Raw genomic sequence first — 19,900 nt, 5'->3', positions numbered from 1 at the left:
AATAAGAAACAATCATATTGAACTACTTAAACAAAATATTAGTTTCCGTGTATGTCTACGTCAAAAGATTTAAATCAACACTAATTAAACAATTAGTTATAATAATCCGTGTATCGCGCGGGGTAAAAGACCTAGTGTGTATATATATACAAGTCTACAAGATAAAGATCAAAAGAGGGAAAGAAGAAAGAAAAGATCCATTTTTTAAACTTTTTTTCTTGACTTTTTGTTTTTTTCTTAAATTTTTTTCATTTTCTCATTTATTACATAATTCTAAAAAAAATTTAAAATATTTTTTTTTTTTCAAAAGACGTAGCATGTAAGCTATATGCGAAGCATGTGAGTCTATGACAAAGTTATGATGGATAAGGGCGGAGCCCGTTAAGTAGACCACCCTATCACTGATTACCTCTATGACTTATAATCCTTTATAACCTATCACACCACCAGCTACCCCTTATTAATATCCTTAATGGTGAAGCTCATATCATACCCTTATATGTATACCTGACTAATTCGGACTAGAACTTTTTTTATTTTTGGAATGAGTTAATGAAAGTAATAATGAAAAAAATTTAAACTAAATTTTTTTAAAAAAAAAAAGCAATCTTATCTCATTTATCTCCTTAAGAAACTTCTCTCACAATCGCTACCCTATATATATATATGTATATATATTGATATATCATTCATGGTTTACCTATGATTCCAAATTGAGTTCCATTCATAACATGAACAACTTTCGTATACCGTTATTCAAGTTATAGACAACTTTTAAGTATACCTACAGTTCTCTTATACAAAAAGTATATGGTATATTTTCTAGATCATTAAAATACAAATTATAGGAAGTCTTCATTAGGAATTTGGCAAGTGAAAAAACGGTACTATTCGGTACCAAACCCGAAATACCGCACCTGGTATCGTATTCATATAATTGGTACGGTATTCGGTTTTAACTTTGAGTTGTTTTAGGTATCGGTAATATTTGGTTCGGTATGATTTCGATACCGATCTTATCCCTACTAACGAACATAGAGAAGTAGGAGCTAATGTTTTAGATGCAAAAGTATGAAAACATCGTCACGTGCAAAGTGCAATGCACGTAAGGGCTTTAACGGGGAATCACTACCTTTTGTTAGTCAAAAGGACGGGTGACGTAACTAACATCGACTATAATGGCACCAAGCAATATAAAAAAAGGAAGATAATTCCCTCAAGTTATTTCCCTAACTTGAGTCAAGTTAAAAATTTTTTTACCCTTAATTTAAAGTCAAAGGTCTTGACACTTGATTATAATCTTAATGGTCATGATTTTTTTAATTTTGACTCGTCAAGTTGTATTCAACCCGAGGAAGTTTTCCTTGAAAAAAATAAAAATAAAAAATGATGAAAACGTTATTTTTGACAACTTGAAGGTAAGTTAGACAAGAATATAACGTTTATTAAAGTGATTTGTAAAGTGTGGGCGACATTTGTCATATGAAGATGGTGGGGCCCAAATGAAGTGTGTTAGAGGAGTCACTCAGATATCTGCCATGGTTATTTAATTTCCACTCACTCCGTCCACACTAATTTTTCTGTTTCAAATTACATTTTTTACAATACGTTTGAAATTCATTCATTCATCATATATACGAGTATTCATAAACCTAAACAATTGAATTTTAATAATAATAATAATAAATATGATGGAATTATATCTTTCCTCCTCATCTTCGTCGTCTTGTTGACATGTGTTTTATTTATATCCATTTTTGTTATTTTTAAACACCTTTGTTTCTCTCTCTCTAATACTCTCAGATTTAACGCCTTTCAAAAACCACCCCTTACCGTCCATTTTCTGCTGGTCTCTGTCCGCCGTCACCGCCACCACCACGACATACAAATATAACAGAAGAAGAAGAAGAAGAGTAATTGATTGATTAAATATCAAGTTTTTGGTTGAGAAAGAAGAAAAGCTGAATTAAATATAAGAAATAGTATTATTAGAGATGGTAGGGTCTACGGTTGTGGCTACATGGTTAGTAGCCGCCTGCATGTCCGTTTCATCATCTGCTAGTGTTAGTAACAAGAGCAGCAGCAGGAGGAGGCTCATACCAAAAGCTAAAGCTAATAAGGCTAAAGCTGCTGCGGTTAGTATTAGTAATAACCAATTAGTATTAGCAGCAGCAGCAGCAGGAGGAGGTTTTATGTCGTCGTCGTCTTCTTGTTGTTATAGTTTAAGTTTAACTCCATGCCATCATCATCATCATCATCATCATCGTCGTCGTCCTCGTTCTTCAGGTTTAATTCCCTTCCCTTCCCTTGTCTACTGCTAGCTTTAGAAATTGATTGATTGATTGATTGAATTGATTTTCCCTTCCCCTAGATCAAATTATTATATTATAAATGAGTAATACTATATTATAATAAATTATTATTATTATTAGGTGGCGAGGCAATAATGGCTATAGCCATTCAACCTTCAATGGAGGAGGAGGAGATGATAACTAAAAAGAAACCCCCAACTAAACAAAGGCGAGTGGTTGTGACTGGGATGGGTGTGGAGACCCCCATTGGCAACAACCCTACTGATTTCTACAATAATTTGCTCGACGGTGTCAGTGGCATTTCTCAGATCGAGGCCTTTGATTGTTCCACCTATCCCACCGTATGTATCTCCCCTCTCTTTCCTTCATTCTCTGATTGTATTATTAACCACCCACACACACAAACAGACCGATGTCTCTATATATTCTTGCAGCGCATTGCTGGCGAGATCAAAAATTTCTCCACTAATGGATGGGTCGCACCAAAACTCTCCAAAAGGATGGACAGGTTTATGCTCTACATGCTTACTGCTGGCAAGAAAGCCCTTGCAGATGCCGGCATTACTCAACATCATATGGACCATGACCTTGACAAGTCCAGATGTGGGGTTCTTATTGGCTCCGCTATGGGCGGTATGAAGGTATCATCTTTCTTCTCTGTTTTCTGTTACTTGACATCTTTTTCTACTACCTACTCACTGTATATATATATATTGTTTAGGTTTTCAACGATGCCATAGAAGCTTTGAGGGTTTCCTACAGGAAGATGAATCCCTTCTGCGTACCCTTTGCGACTACCAATATGGGCTCTGCAATGCTGGCTATGGACCTGGTGAGCTAAATTCAATCATCCCCCGACTAAACCCTTGGACATCATTGTAATTGCTTGTTTGCATATGATTCTTCAGGGATGGATGGGTCCAAACTACTCCATTTCTACAGCCTGTGCAACAAGCAACTTCTGCATATTGAATGCAGCAAATCACATCATTAGAGGTGAAGCTGTAAGTACCTTCTTTCTCTCTCTCTCTCTCTCTCTCTCCTTTTTTTTTTTTTGTTGTTGTGTCTGTGATACTGTAGCTTTTGTTAAATATGAGATACAAAAATCCACAATTTTAGTTATCACGTGCTTTTTTTCTGCTGAAAGTGTAAAGAAACTTGCAGGACATGATGCTTTGTGGTGGCTCGGATGCTGTCATTATACCTATAGGTATTGGCTTTTTTTATTCTTTCCTTCTAGGGTACCTGTTAACATAGAATATCAACACTAAGACATTAACCATTGGTGTAGGATTGGGAGGATTTGTGGCATGCAGAGCTTTATCTGAGAGGAACAGTGAGCCTGCTAAAGCATCTCGCCCATGGGATTCGGTAATGTTTACAAGATCTATTTGATTAACATTTTTGGTATTCTTTATACTTTTTGGAAGCTACCGTGCTGAACATGATTTAGAACATCACTTGGAAAGAAGAATTTCATGTGTAAAAAGCTCTTAGTTTTCAACTTATGCTGTTGAAAATTGTTTATTCTACTGCGTAAAGCTATGTGATTCGTGTATGTAACTTCATGAGTTATACACCGAAACTTGTGAACTGATTTTTTTTTTACCGTTTGTCCGTTTCTCTGTACATGTTTTAAGTGTTGGAAGACATTATTTTCTGTGTAATTAAAACAGGGCCGTGATGGATTTGTTATGGGAGAAGGAGCTGGAGTCCTATTGTTGGAAGAACTTGAGCATGCCAAGGTTTGTTTCAAGTTTATAGTTTTACTCACCTTTTAAGTAAAGATTGGTGATCCTTTTAGTGTCAACCACAACACAACAATATGCTAGTCACATGTGTTAACAATTGATTAAGTTCTGGTATTGTACAGAAAAGGGGTGCTAAAATCTATGCAGAGTTTCTTGGTGGAAGCTTTACTTGTGATGCTTATCATATGACAGAACCTCATCCCCAAGGTTGGCATTACATCTTTATGTGTAAAATGTTTTCATCTGTATACAAGATTTGATGGGGGAACAGAATCCAATCTAGTTATAGATACTACGGTGCAACATTTTGGATATACTTCTGTATGTCCTTTGATAGAAATTCACATCAAGAGTGTGTGATGCAGGATAACTGCATTTTTTGCAAGTCTGGTAATGGGTTTCCTCCTTTTCATCTGATACAGGTGCTGGTGTGATCTTATGCATAGAGAAGGCATTATCTCAGGCTGGGGTGGCAAGGGAAGATGTGAACTACATAAATGCACATGCTACTTCAACACCAGCTGGAGACCTTAAGGAATACCATGCGCTTCTTCATTGTTTTGGCCAGAACCCAGAGGTATGACTAATTACAAGCATCAATATTTCAGTGAAAGCGATGTCTTTTCTATTGCTGACTTCATAATTAACATTTTAACGTTTGCAGCTGCGAGTGAACTCTACAAAGTCTATGATAGGTCACCTCCTAGGAGCAGCTGGTGCTGTGGAAGCTGTTGCAACTATACAGGTATGCAGTAATTCATTTTATATTTGGTTTTCCTTAATATGTGCTGGAAATAGAGTATGATTAGGTTAACTGGTTTTTTACAGTTAGGTGTCATTAGTAGTGATATCTAGTAAGAGCAAGGTAAATTTTCATGGAAGGAACAATTATGTGCATTGGGTTCTTTGCATGACATGGCTGAAATTTTAGTGAATGGTTGTAGAAATTATAATGCGTACTAGGTCCTATCTAGATGTGACTTGATTTCTAACCCAATAATAAAGTACCATCTAAGATGTGGCATGCCATTGTGCTGCTTTGAATAATCTTAATCCTTGTAACCAGTTGTGAAATTTGGTTGAAAAGCAATATGAAACACGTAATAGGAAGTCAGAGTACAACTACTAGAAAAGCACACTAGGAATGGTTTAGGTAAATTCACACTGATTGGGTGTTTTAATGACCATTGTGAATTGTTATTCCCTGGAAATATTTGTATCACCACTTGTGTTAAAAAGGTATACCCATAATTTCTGTTAACCTTAGCCTTTTTAAGAAAAGGGTACTCAGTCCATTGCTTTCCATTATCTACTGGGTCTTCTTGATATAAGAACAATGTGTGGTGATATGTTTGTCTAAAATATGCACGATAAATTTAATGGTTTTTATGTGGACATTCTTCGAGCGTTGGTTTTTGTACGCTGGTCAAACAAGTCAACTTGTCTTCTTTTTTCTTTTCTTTTTTTAATCTATTTGAGGCCTCTTTTTTCTTATAAATGGATATGGTTTTGATGCTTCTTTGGCACCTTGCAGGCAATACGAACAGGTTGGATTCATCCAAATATTAATCTTGAAAATCCAGATGAAGGCGTGGTATGAATTGTTCTCTGTTATTTCTTGACTTTTTTTAATTGTTATAGTCTAGGATATACAACATCCAAATTAACGAACTTCCCATGGCTATGATCAATTCAATATGATCCTTTTGACACCTTTCATTGAGATGATGTTTGTCTCTCTTTAATTTGTATTAGTTTAATCGTTTGTTAGTAAATGGAATATTTACATTTTTTGCTTGAAAAATTCATGTGTTAACATAGCGATCATACACAGGACACGAAAGTACTGGTGGGTCCAAAGAAAGAGAAACTGGAAGTCAAGGTGGCCTTGTCTAATTCATTTGGATTTGGGGGGCACAATTCGTCAATATTATTTGCGCCTTTCCAATAGTTGGTGCTGCAGACTACTTTAAGCATGCCTACAAGCAATTTGGATTGTAAGGAAAACACATGGAACTCTAGTTTTTTTAGTTTTGATGTACGAGTTTATTAAAACAAACTGAGAAATAGTGTTACTAGCATTTAGCATGTAGTTGACAAAACATTATATGAAACTATAATAATAAGATTACAACATTTGTAGTTTTGATGTCTACAGGTTCTAGAAACACATTTTCCCTATTAAGATATGCTTTTTCCATTGTTCCTGCAGTTTTTGTTTAAACAGTGGTCGAGAAAGAGAAACAATGGAAGATTGAGGGCAAATTATACAGCTGCTAACTGTCACCTTTCTTGTATTATCCCATCTAATGATGACCTTCACCTTGACTGTTGGTTCCATATGTACTTTGTCACTTCTTCCAAGATGAATATATTGTTGAATTTTTAATGATGTTATGTTCAATTGTTTGAATTGTGTTCGTTGGATGGTCATTATTTTTATAGTCATTTTCATTTTGTATGAACAAATAAAATGCAGTTTAATCTCCAAACTATTAGAATCTGACAACTAGACGTTACATGAAGATGAATGGTGCAGAGAAAGCAAAGTGAACAAAACAGCTCTACTAATGACATCTTAAAAAGATTCAGTATCTTTGTATACATTCAGAACCAAAATATGACCCAATAAATAAAAAATGGTAGGCCAAGACTTGCATCTTCCTTTCATAACCCTTCAAAAATAAGGCAAACTACCCACGTTGCTTCTGGTTGCTCTTCTTTTTGCCTTTTTTCACTTTCAGTGCTTTCATGGACAAAGCATTAGAGACACTTTGTCCCTCAAGCTGCTTTGACATCTTTACCACACTGGACATGCCTTTCCTTGCAGCTGCCCGATGCTCAGGTCTGCGGCTAACCATCTTGCGATCCAGTGGCCAATAAGCATATGGCTCAAGCTTACCCTTCCTCTTCAAATCTCCACCTGCCTTCTTGCTTGAGTATTCAGAACCCGTATACGCCCAACCTGACTTGGTTGTCTTCCTGCGTTTATCTGCTCTTCGTGGGTTAACTGACACGTTACTACCTGCTAAACTCGTCGCATCAGAGTCCAGCCCTGCAGGCATGTCTCTTTTCAACGTGCTCTCATCTTCCCGAATAATAAGCCGTCCATCAGCATCTAATTCTGGCTCATCATTGGATTGTAGCTTCCTTTTCAAAGTCCCAGATGATCTTAGAGACGATCTTGTCTTTTGACGGTCAAGCAAGTCAAGAGGTTCATCATCTAACTTCTCATAATTGTCTTCCGGCAAGCTCTTCTCTGCTCTCTTGGACCTGCAGATTTGTTCACTTAATTGCGTATTCATCTGAGGAGCAAAAGATCCCTTTCACTTCAGGCACAAGGGGTGTGCCGCTAAAATCTATTTGCACACATGAACATAGAATTGAAGTAAGAAACATATTTGTGTCCAAGCACGCACCTAAATGAAGATTTTTTAGAGTTAAGCATGCTATGACGACCAGAAAACGTCTTGGTATCCATTTCTTCAAACTTGCCATTGTCTTCTTCATCACCATAATCAGAAAATATTTTTGTGTGATTCCATCTACTCATCCTGTGAAAGTACAAATTGATTATCAATAACAGTATTTAATAGAGATATATTTAGAACCTTGTACCCAAACACCATTTGTGGCCTAAATAGACTTAAAGTTTAAAGTTTAGCGGTAATAATAATGTGGGATCAAGAGCATTTTTAGGACGTGTTGATGGCATTATGGTTAATGTCTGACAGAACCTGGAGGTGGTTGCTTTTGATAGACGAGATTTGTTTTCCTCGGTGTTAGCAGCATGCTTCCGTTCGTTTCGATCCTTCGTCTGCATTTCAATAGTCACTGGTAATCTATATTGAATTATTGATTAGGCTTTAACTAAATCTATATATAATGATTATCAAACCTTTCTGATATTTGTGAGCAGCTTCATATGTTCTTCAGGCATAACTTCCTTAACAGAGTCAATCCCACATTTCTTGACAAGCATTTCAAGGAGCACCTTCACCTGTAGAACATATGATCATCCAACGATTATAGCCACCATACTCTGATACAACTTTTATCAATTATGGACATACTTAGAAACAGCATTAGAAACCAACTATCATTAACTTAATAAATGAAGGTTTTAATATACAGTAACTAATCTAACCTTTGCTTTTAAATGATTGTTGTTGCTGCTTTGCCAGTTCAGCAGGGCATCAACCATGCCCCTCATATGAGTTTGCAGCCCTTCAGCTTGAGATTTGGCAACTAATACCTTTAGCAAACCTAAATTGGCCTGCAACAAAAAATATGGTCCCGAAACTAAACCCTAAATAAAACATATAATGGTAGAAGCTACCAAATTTTCTCTATCATATATCTCCTTTGTTTAATGCATATGCTCTAAAATTTTATCTTGATTCACTTGATGAAGGTTTTCAACCAGCTAAGGTTCACAATCAAATGTACTTACTTTACTTATTTCTCTGTTCTTTCTCTGGAGAAGAAGAAATGTGGATGGAAGAACACTAAAAGCTGTGGACAGAAGATCAGTGAACTCATAAGCCAATCGAGCTATGCCTTTGACTGCTGCACTGATCATGTGAGGGGTCTCGCCAGCAAGGCCGCCAGCAACCTACACAAGTTTAGCAACCAAAAAGAAAATCACCGTTCCACATGCAAGGTAACACAAGATGTCCTTTCAGGAAAGTTCTCTACCATGTTGAAAAAGTTGTGCAAGTTCTCCTTGTTTCCACCCTTGTCTTCATCTCCACAGGCATGACCAATTTGAACAATTATCTCATATGCTCTATTTCTTGTTTTCTTGTTAGCCTGTAATTCACAAAATCCAAAGAAATTGTCAGCCATGTTAGACAAAGCAAAAGTAAGCTAGAGCACGCAATTTTTCTACACTTCTATCATGTAATATATATATATATATACACACACTAGCATTTTACCCGCGCAATGCGGGGTGGTGATGGTAGCGGCCGTGTGGTGTTGGCGGCGGGGAATATGTTAACGGGTGTGGCAGTTTGGTTATTATTGTAAAAATAATTAATGTAAAAGAGGTAGTGTAGTTATATTAGGAGTTGATGGGTCTAGTTATAGGTATTTTAAATAGAGATGTTTAAACTAATGAATAAAAGAAAAAAAATTCATTCATTCATTAAAGGTAGAATGGTCATTTCGCATAGGGACATTTTTATGAGAGAAAATGTTGAAAATTGTTAGGAGAGAGAGTGTGATAATTTTAATAAAGTAGTAAATATATATATATATATATATATGTGTGTATATATATATATTACAAGCTTAGATGTTACCTCTTTAAGTCCGAGTACAATTTCAGTCAAAAAAGAAGAAACAACCTCACGCTTCATCTGTTCCGATCCATCCTGCAAGAGTAGTTTATGCACATAAGTGGAACTCTTAACTAAATGCACTTCTGTTGGTTGTTACCTTTGAGACATGGACGATCAGAAAATATAAGCAGTCAAGTCTGTGCCGCTTGGCTGAAAAATGACATGAATGCATCACTTCAAACATCAACGAGAGCAGCACTTCAAGCTTTCTTACTATGAAACCATCACTATGCTGCCCAAGCGAAAAAAAAAGGTAAAATTAAAATTTCAAGATTATTCAAATAATTAGTTTGTATCACTTCCAATGACAAAAAAATATATATTCAGAACTATGTATATAAAAGGAATAGGCTATGAGGTGACATTAAATGAACTAGCAGAAGATATCGCAATATACACAACTGGCATGTTTTCCATCTATTATTTGATGTGCAAAATATAATACCTCAAGGATTGTTGAAAGAACTTTGTAAGCCTTCTTTTGAATCGAACTTTCAGTACCCTACAAGCAAAAGTACATCAATTATGTTAACCTTACTCTCATCACAAACTGCACAGTACAAGTTTTGGTCATCAGAGCCAACTTCTTATCAAGATATGGGGATCAACAAACCTTCAATGCAGGTTCTACTGCAACAAATAAAAGATCAACCTCCTCGGGACCTAGGCCTGGTAGAAGTGAGACTGCCAAGTCATATAGCAGCGCCCTGTAAATCAAAATTAAAAATGTAAATATGTGATATATATTACAAGATTTTTTTAAAAATAAACTGATAAAAACGAACTTTCATATGAGGAATGTTACCTTTTTTGTGATAGCGAAGTTTCATTAGATGAATTGTCTACTTCCATACATCTGGAGCCTTTGGTAATTTGTAGTTTGCCAGCCTCCTCTGTCACTTTCAGTAGCTTCTGCATTGTTCTCTTAAAAAACATCGACACTACATCTCCGTCAGCTATAGATGCCAACTCACCAATTGTTTTCTACAAAAAGGAAAGTTAACTGTGTAGTCTAGCTTTAGCTGAACCATGAATATGTCAAGCCGAACCAATTTATGCACACGAATTTGAACATAAACATGCACACTTGAGATGACATAGATTATAGCATTTGAAATTTGAATAGTCAAGTGCACAAGATAAATCAAGACCAAGCACCCGTGAATTCTAGCAAACTCTTGAATCAAATTGAAGATACAGAAGAAAGCAAAAGCACAACATACATGCATGTCTTAATTACATCACAGCATATATGATGTGCAATATAAACCTAGACTTCAAACTTTTTACCAATAGACAGACCAGGAAAAGATAAAAATATCTATTTCAATTTGTACAAGGATACTTTTTTGCACATGTCAACAGAGCTAATACATAATAATCCGCTTGTTGAATACCCTTGGACCTTGCTATTAGTTAAAAAAGAGCGATGATTTCTACTTCACGTGGGAAGAAAGTGGGTATCATATGCCATAAAATTTTTATAACAGTACTCTAAATTGCATATACAAGAAGTCCTTGACTACTACCAACCAACTAAGCTGGGATGAAAACAAAAATAAAAAACTTGCAAAAGAAGGAGCTACAAATGCTATTAGTTTAGAATCAACAGCTATCACCCTCTTAACCTAGGGAAGATCTAAAACATCTCCGCCCTCCCAAGAGCAACTGTTAAAATTGGCAATATTATTGAAATATACGAACCCAAACAAAATAACAATCTAACCATCCATATTAATGAGATAGAAAGCAGACCACTAGATGGTAAGAGCTACCTGCAAAGATCCACCATCATCTTTGGATGACTTGATGAAAACTCCTGATAAGGTAGATAATATCTCACGTGCAGAAGACCTTAATACATCCAAGTTACACGCTGCAACTTCTGAAGTGTAGTGGGCAACTGCTCGATGTTCACAAATGCAGAGTTCCTTAACAGAAGGTTCATTTTCACCGTCCATTATTCTTTTATTTTGTCTGATAAGAATCTGCAGACCGGAGCATATTACTCCACGATAATCAGGTTCTTCTCGAAGTGCACGACATAATGCTTTTTCTAGATCATTGAAACTCTCAGCAGTATCCAAAGGATAGTTGCAAAATGAAGGAAACAAAGACCATAAAGAATAAACACGTCCATCAATACTCCCCGCAGTATGATCTCGCCCCTCTTCCTTAAGCTGGTACATACAAAAGGTGTAAATGCACTGGATGAAACATGAAGTTGAAAGAGAAAAAGGCCCAGAATTACAACACTAGTACCTTTGCAGATTTCAGCTTCAAGAATTTAATTGTATCCAGTATAGATTCATTGAAAAAACTCAAGCGAGCACCCATGATATTCTGTTTCAGGATAAGAAACAGCCACTCATTCGCATCAGAGAGATCTTGAGCTTCTAAATTGAGAGGTAGATACTTCAAGAATGTTTCAGGCCCTAATGCAACTATAGCTACGCCCATGCAATCATGTAACTGCAAAGACATAAACAGAAATTAATGTGTTGAAATGGAGCAACATAACAAGTTCAATAAAAGAGGAAGCTGAAGAATCACATAAAAGAAAGAATCTTCCAGACACCAAACGTTTACCTGTTTCCTATAAGGAAAATCATCATCCGGCAACTTTTGTATTTCTTCCATGCTCTTAAGGGTGCTTTTCAAGAAGTAAGAACTGAACTCACCTGGAAAAGAAGGGTCAAGGATTGAGCTTTCTCACTCACAGGTTTCTAAGTAATAGTTGCACAGAACTTGAGAAAAGCAACAGGATTACCTAGTTTATCGAACATTGCTGCCACAACTTGAAATGACATGTCCCAGACAGCAGCATATCTATAATCAAGTAAACTTTCCACCGTTGCACACAGTTTCTCGATAATGGTTGGTGCGGATGTTCTGACACTTCCACTTGCCATAATATGATCAACACCCTGTTTGATCATGTTCTCATCAACGCATGTATGTATTAAGCTCTTCAATGCCTCCATAGCAACAGATAAAGGCTCCTCATGTTCAGAAGCTAATATTTCTGTCATCCAAAAATTAAAAGCAGAATTACCCCTCTATGCATAGCCATGATATAATATTTATCAGCTATGACACAAATTTAGAAAAATTACAAACCTGTGAAAATACTGAAAACATAAGGAAGCTTGACAACACAAGTTTGCCGCTTAATAGAGAAAATTTTCTTCATCCCGACATCCAACAGTCGAGCCATGAACGTCAAGTTGTCGCCAGACATCTCACTTGAAGCAACAGAGTCCGCTAACAAGCATAACAAGTCAACCAGTGTTTCTGGAGAGACATCTACAGCAGGTTGAAGGCAAAGAAAATACAAGGCATCTGTAATCCGCCGGGTAGGTGCAGCTTGGCGCAGTTCCACAAGAGACTTAAAGTAATTCAAAATCTTTGTTGAGAACTTGAGGGACATAAGTGGGAGACTGTCTTTTAAAAAATCCAGAACATATAGGACCTCCTGGGCTCTAGAACCTTGTTTAGAGTTTGTATTTGACCCTCCAGCAAGCAAAAGAAACCTCTCAAAAGTGCTTGCAATTGCTTCACTAGCAGGCGACAGCACTGATGTTCCCTGGAAGCCTTGCATGACATCACGTAGACAAACATGCGCTTGTCTTCTTACCTATTCAATATGCAGCAATCGGTCAGCAGCATGACTATCCTCTAAAAGTAACAGAAATATAAGGATAGCCTCTGAAAGTAAGCAGCTTTCCTATTTTTTTTTTGGGTACCCACTTCACATATTATCCACAATAAGACCTATGATCCTTCAATGTGTGTTGTATATATCAAGATGAACTAGTAAGAAACCTTGATGAGCTAATCTACAGACAACTCTCTAAAGGTAGCTAACCTAAGCCTTAATATAACCAAAACTATAGGAATAGATTTGAACTAACATAAAAAAAAAAGTAAATGGAGCATATTTACCAGCTATCTATTGCAAAAGTAAGGTATAAGAAAACGACCTTGGGGCGAGAATCGGTGATAAATCCCAAAAGAATGCCAAACAAATGAGAAACATCAGAGGACCAATTAGCCCGATGGCCGGCAATCAACAAATGCGAAATACACTTCAACCCGGAAGCAACGGTGTCAGTTTGGGATTGGGATACGTGAATAACACGCGTCATCAAAGCCGAAACAAACTCGGATTGTTTGCGAAGGACCGGGGCCGATATGCTGGGCAAAAGCATAGATATAATGGTAAGGAGGGCATGAATGTTGTGATGAGGAGGCGGCGGCGACAAAAGAAGCTTGTCAAGACAAGTGCAGGCTGCACCGAAATAAGCGAGTGGGGTGAGCGGGTGGTTGAGCTCCTTGAGGCCTTGTGAGATGTCGCCAATCATTGAGCATAACTCATGGTGCTGCGGGTCCTCCGAGTTGCTAAATCTTGACATTATTGACTTGCACAAGTCTCCACTTTCATTTTCCATTTCATCTGCTGCTGAAAATTGCTGCTGTTCCATGATTGAATTTTGGAAGGATGGATGATGATGACGCTGACTCAAAGCAGGAATGGAGGGAGGCAGGAATGGGTAGTTGCTAAGCTAGGGTTTTAGCCTTGTCAAAACTGATTTGTACACGCGCTCACCCAACTTCGGCCCATATCCGAACTCTGGACCCTGACCCGAGTTTTATGTTAAAGGAGTTCACTGCTCCCTCAATAGATGACTCAAACATATTAGAAAAAAGTTTGTCCGCTTAGACTTGAACTTAGGTTCGTCCAAATACAAGCCCTCACTCCCTTACTAATTAGATATTAAACCTGTTGGGATCAGAATTTTATACAACCTTTTATAATAGATAAACTAGTAAATATATCCGCACTTCATATTTGACATCGTTAGTATAAAAATATAATCAGCAATTAAAATAAGGAAGGATGGAAAACTAAAAAACATTGAACATTATATTATATATATATATAATATATATATATATATGAGTTGTGATCAAAAGAAACCAAAGAAAGTGGTGAAACCCAAGGACTGCATCTCAGCCTTTGGATCAAAAGCAATCCACGACTCATATTTAAAAAAAAAAAAACAACACGGAGGGGTAGTAAAGTAATTTCACACATTATAATTTATCTTCTTCCTTTCAAAAACATATAAAACTCGATCGAAAAAACTTCCTCTCCAAAACTCTTCGATGAAAATAACAGTCAATCAATCGATATCTCCGACGAAAGCTCCGTCAACAACATCGGAAACATCATCAGCGAATTCAATGGAATCGATCGATCCTAATATTGTAACACAATCTCCGCCGAAAGCTCTGTCAACACCATCAGCGAATTCTGTGGATTCAATCAATCCAAGTCGATCTCCGGCGAAAGCTTCGTCAACAACAACCGCGACATCATCATCCAATTTAGTTGGTGAAGGAGAGATAATTTCAGATGTAGAAAACTATACAGATATTTCAACTTCGTGTTCCAGTAATTTTAATATATTTTCTTCCTAATTTTTATTTTTTTTTCAATTTTTTAGGATTATTTTTGAATATTTTAACTACATGTATGTTTAGAATCAAATATGATTATTTACGTTTCAAGGCATTCGTGTTTGTGTAGTTTTATGTTTAGAATCATATATGATTTTGTACATTATAAGTATATATGTTTGTGTGATTTCATGTATATATGTGCAGAATCATATATGATTTTATACAGTATAAGTATATATCTTTGTTATTATTTACGTTTCAATATTTACGTTCAGAATCATCTTTGATTATGTATAGAGATTATATACATTTCTGTTTTTCTAACTGTATGTGTAAAATCATATTTGATTATGTATAATGATTCTATAGATTTATGTTTTGTAACGTTGTTTTGTACAATCAAATATGATTTTGTATTGAGGTTTTAGTTACCTGTGTTCTTATGCCTAGAATCATATTTGATTTTATTCATACAGTGTTAAAATCCTATAAATAATGAAGTATTGAAAATCAAAAATGATTTTACGCATACATTGGGGAAAACCTATTTTGTATACAAAATCATATACAAAATATGATTTTGTATAGCACATTGAGACAAAGCAAATGAGTTCAAAATCAAGAATGATTTTAAGAATATATTGTGAAAAAGATATACAAAATCATATATGATATAATTTTGTTCAGGTTTGCACGTTTTAAGGTATAACTGTCTTTTTAAGACTATCTGTGTATATTCTCATACAGTTCCCATGCTGAAAAAGACACCTAAGACAAATGTTACAAGAGCATTTCAAACACCGGACGGATCGTAGTTTTTTGTGCCAATAGTTGATTACAAACGACAACCCGTGGCTGGAAATTGAACAAATTTAACAATATGAGTCAAGAATATGAAATTGAAGTTAATTTTGATTCAGATGAAACAGATGTCGAAATTGAAGTGAACATGATATTGAAAATAATGTTGAGAGGCGAATTGTTAAGCAGAATGATGATGAAGAAGAAAGTTTTACACAGTGGTTGAAAAAAATAAGGATGAGGTTTTTGAAAGTATTAACAAACTTTCGTTGGAAATAAAGAGAAAGAATCAATCAGATATTCAAAAAGAAGAAGATGATGTTGTCAACTTGTCCAATCCAACATTTCATCTATTAGCTCAGTTTTCTTTAAATTCGCCGGCGAAACATTCTTTAGATGTTGTTGACCCTGTCATAAAGTCTCCATATGTTAACAGGAGGTTTATCCCTACTTCTATACGTATTCTTTATTCCGAATTAGTGGTTGCCTTGAATATGTTTTCTTCAATTACACAAGCAGACAATTTTTGGTGAGTTTCATCTAGAGAAATTAATGTCCCCCACACCCAGTATTCGTAATCTTAACTGTTGAGTAGCTAAATTTTTTTCTTGTTTATTTTTATTACAGTAAATTGGTGTTTAAATCTGAGGGTGTATATGGAAATCCATTTGGAATGGGTTATATGTTCCAATCATTGGCCCCTGGATCATATATTGAAGCTTCAGTTATTGATTGTTGGGCAGGAATATTGAATTATGAAGAAAGATTCAAGGATCAATATTCACCAAGAGGGGTGTTTCTTAGTACATGTATTTTTGTAAGTTGTAACCTTTATTTTTTTTATAATCACTATTATAAGTTTTTAGTTTATATGGAGTTGAAACTTTTTGATTTTCTAATACAACAGACACATTAATTATTTAATGAGCATTCCAAGAAAAATAGAGATGTACTTCACCAGATTTTTAAGTCTAATTTGGAGAACTTCTTTAATAATGATCCTGATGTGCTGTCATTTAGGGAAGTCGATATGGTATGATACAAATTTGTGTCTGTATTTCCACTCATTCATATTTGATCTTTCTTAACTGTTTATCTAACTTATTTTGTTTTTGCATTAACATACAAATTAGATATTTATCCCAATCTGTCTTGTGCAACATTTTTATCTGCTAGTTCTGGAGATAACAGATGATTTGAATGGCTTTCACATAATTGATAATATCATTTCAAGTTCAGATTTCAAAGACAAATATGAGACAGTGTGTGATATTGTGGTATGTACTAATCAAATCAACTATCTTTTATTTTATTTTTTAAAATTAGCTAAATTTGCTTTTGATATTTGTACATATATATTTTTTTTAAATCCCAATTATGTGGTTTGTTCATTTGAAGCTTTATCACTTCTCAAGACATTTGAAGAATGTGAATCATCCTTTGTCCAATATTGTTGATTTATACCAAGCAGAACAACTAGATCTACAACGGCGTACAGAAAATAACTATGTTGACTGTGGCGTTTTTCTCATGCGACATATTGTAACAACCGTCATAGAAATGTTTTAAATAAAATCTTCGAATCGTGCTGTCGCCATTAGAACGACTAGACGACTCAATTTAACTTGAGTTCTTGATATATTTTAGACTCAAATATGTGTTTACATGAAGGCCCATTCGATCTTAAAGCTTGATTTAAATGACGAGTTTATAACTTAATACGATAAAATACTAGAATTCGAGTCGTAAACGTTTGTGTTCATATAATGTGTAGATCAAAATGTTCGCAAATAGTCCTTGCATTTATGGAGTTCATTTAATATGGGAAAGGTATATAAAGAAGGAAATGAAACCCTAGTGAGAGAAAGACACTATTCACTCATCTTCTCCATCTTTCTTCACTCTCTTTCTAAAACACACACTTGCAGCCTCCATTCACACACACAAAATTTATCTTTTGATTTTGGGTTGTTAAACCAAAATTATTTGTACTTTTAGCTTCCTTGTGATAATCAAAACATATTTCTAGCATCAAATCTCAGGTAACAACAACACATTTTGAGTTTTGATCAAATTAAAAGTGTACTTTTCAAGTTTATGTTCTTGATGATTTGGTCCAATTTTTGAATGAAAAACGTGTTAATAGCTAATGAGTTTGTGTCTAAATGTGTTTAGTAACCTTTTTGTGAACAAGTTTGGGTCATAACATGCTTAAATCTACAAAACCCATTTTTGAAAATGAGGGAAACTTGTTCTTGATGTGCCACACCTTGTTCATGTTATAGATGGTCTTGAAATCGTTAAAAGTGTTAATGGTTAGTGTTATTATGTATATATGTGCTAGTTTGATGTTCTAACAAGTCCCGGAATCGATCTAGACCTTCGTATTATGATCATTTGTTGTTTCAGCCCGTCTTGTATGTGGGACGATCTCAGTGGGACAATCTTGGTCCCCAAGATCGTCCTGGGCAGCCTATTGATACCATGAGTTTGCTCGTTCGATCTTGTGTGGTGTTGTGTTGTTGTTGGTACGTTTAATGGGTAATCGATCCTTTGGATTGGTTTAGCTCAAACACTTGTTAATGAACTAGAAATGATCTTGTACACTTGCTCTTGACTTGGAAGCTAGGACGGTATTGGCCAGGTAGAGGCTAGGACGATCTTGAAGCCCTTGTAATGGTGAAACGACCTTGAACCTTAAGTGCTAAAACGATCTTGAATACTTGGCTGTTGAAACGATCTTGACTTAGCATTAGAACACTAGGATGGTCTTGTGGCAACTAGGATGATCTGGAGCTCTTGGAACCCTAGGACGATCCTAAACATGTACAGTGGGACAATCTTGCAACCTAAACTCTAAAACGACTTCGTGCAATCATAAAACAACTTGTACATGTTCTATAACACACCATACATGATCATTTAACACCAAACCAAGTTCATAACATCATTATCATTCGATTAAACACATTAAAGGCTACTTATTAACATCGAGCTAGTTCATGAGTCGATCTAAAACAACGTACAAAGTGCAAACCCGAATTGAGTACGCTTAGGGCATGTTCAATCTAAATTACTAAAGTACAAGTTCTATAAGCAACTAAATCAAGTTCTTAAGGTTAAAAGATCATTATTAAAGGCACATACGACTCATTATTACAATAAGTACTTATGTGTGAGTTCAAAGACGTTCATTTCGAGTCCGGTTCATGTATTTAAAGTTCATTTAAAACACTTTTGAGTCAAGATGTTCAAAGAATCTTCTAAGGACCAAATCATCAGTTCATCAAGGACAACTCAGTGAATGATTAATCACAAGAACTAATACATGTATTCATCTATGCTCAATGACTTGTGATTAGGTTGACATCAAGACATACTTGGATTCAGATAGATATATCCCACTTATATCTGTGCTTGTTCTCTGTGCTTGTAAACTACGCTTGTACCGGGTCACTGTGAGTCTTCGTAGCCCCTTTTTCTTTACTTATGTTTTGGGGTGAAAGGAATACTACACATGCTTTTATATGCCGTAACTGCTTTTATTATTCTATGGCTGTTTGACTACTTTGTGACATAATAGCCGGTCATGTTGATGACTGTGAGTGCTCGATTGATACATATTAGCTGGTTATATTGATGACTGTGAGTGCTCGATTGATACATATTAGCCGGTCATGTTGATGACTGTGAGTGCTCGATTGATATACTTGCCGGTCATGTTGATGACTGTGTGTGCACGATTAATATATGTTAGCCTGGTACCGTAAGTGCACGTTTATACTCAAACACATACTTATGTGCAAAGTTAGTCTCTAGCCACATCATACTACTTTATTCTCAACATTCTATCGACGACATAAAACATATTTATACAACTTGTTTATGTACTCAAACCTACGAACTCACCAACCTTTATGTTGACACGTTTAAGTATTTCTTTCAGGTAATCAAGCAAATCCTAGCTAGGATTGGTAGCATGGGACTTTTAGCAGACTGCAGGCTAGGTTTTGAAGTTTGCATGCTCTTGTTTATGCTTGATGGCAATATGCCTAACCTTTTCCCCTGCGTGGGAACTTATCTCATCTCTATTTGAATGCTTGTTTTAACTTGTGTGTGATGACTACTATTATGCTTGTTTGGTTATGAAATTGACTATTTATGCTTAATGTATGCACTCATTTAGTATTCCTATGTAACATCCATGTGCGCGTGTGCTTTATCT

The 19,900-nt window shown here is 35.7% G+C and overlaps 2 protein-coding genes across 3 annotated transcripts; one reads left to right on the top strand and one right to left on the bottom strand.

The window, feature by feature from the left end:
• The first annotated feature begins 1,681 nt into the window (after positions 1-1,681).
• On the top strand, positions 1,682-6,483 carry LOC122599470 (3-oxoacyl-[acyl-carrier-protein] synthase II, chloroplastic-like). Of its 2 annotated transcripts, XM_043771985.1 has the most exons (14): positions 1,683-2,286; positions 2,433-2,653; positions 2,747-2,953; positions 3,034-3,144; positions 3,221-3,316; positions 3,477-3,522; positions 3,604-3,683; positions 3,989-4,057; positions 4,186-4,270; positions 4,486-4,640; positions 4,728-4,808; positions 5,598-5,657; positions 5,898-6,060; positions 6,276-6,483. In XM_043771985.1, the coding sequence occupies exons 1-13, from the start codon at positions 1,995-1,997 to the stop codon at positions 6,012-6,014; spliced, it is 1,620 nt and encodes a 539-aa protein (XP_043627920.1). In that variant the 5' UTR covers positions 1,683-1,994; the 3' UTR covers positions 6,015-6,060; positions 6,276-6,483. The 2 variants fall into 2 exon arrangements, with proteins under 2 accessions (XP_043627921.1, XP_043627920.1); XM_043771986.1 differs by lacking the exon at positions 6,276-6,483 and having other exon boundaries at positions 1,682-2,286; positions 5,898-6,216.
• A 130-nt stretch (positions 6,484-6,613) lies between these two features.
• On the bottom strand, positions 6,614-13,978 carry LOC122599469 (RRP12-like protein). Its single transcript, XM_043771984.1, has 18 exons — positions 13,392-13,978; positions 12,529-13,045; positions 12,179-12,433; positions 11,998-12,089; positions 11,671-11,880; positions 11,184-11,588; positions 10,214-10,392; positions 10,022-10,115; positions 9,854-9,910; positions 9,506-9,640; positions 9,370-9,441; positions 8,762-8,875; positions 8,517-8,678; positions 8,211-8,339; positions 7,962-8,063; positions 7,801-7,880; positions 7,483-7,617; positions 6,614-7,336 (listed from the first exon to the last, which is right to left on the bottom strand). The coding sequence occupies exons 1-18, from the start codon at positions 13,890-13,892 to the stop codon at positions 6,757-6,759; spliced, it is 3,819 nt and encodes a 1,272-aa protein (XP_043627919.1). The 5' UTR covers positions 13,893-13,978; the 3' UTR covers positions 6,614-6,756.
• Positions 13,979-19,900: the final 5,922 nt, after the last annotated feature.

Source organism: Erigeron canadensis, chromosome 5, assembly GCF_010389155.1.
Source record: "Erigeron canadensis isolate Cc75 chromosome 5, C_canadensis_v1, whole genome shotgun sequence".
Taxonomy (NCBI): domain Eukaryota; kingdom Viridiplantae; phylum Streptophyta; class Magnoliopsida; order Asterales; family Asteraceae; genus Erigeron; species Erigeron canadensis.
The sequence above is the reverse complement of the archived record's forward strand: the minus strand, read 5'-3'. Positions and strand labels throughout refer to the sequence as shown.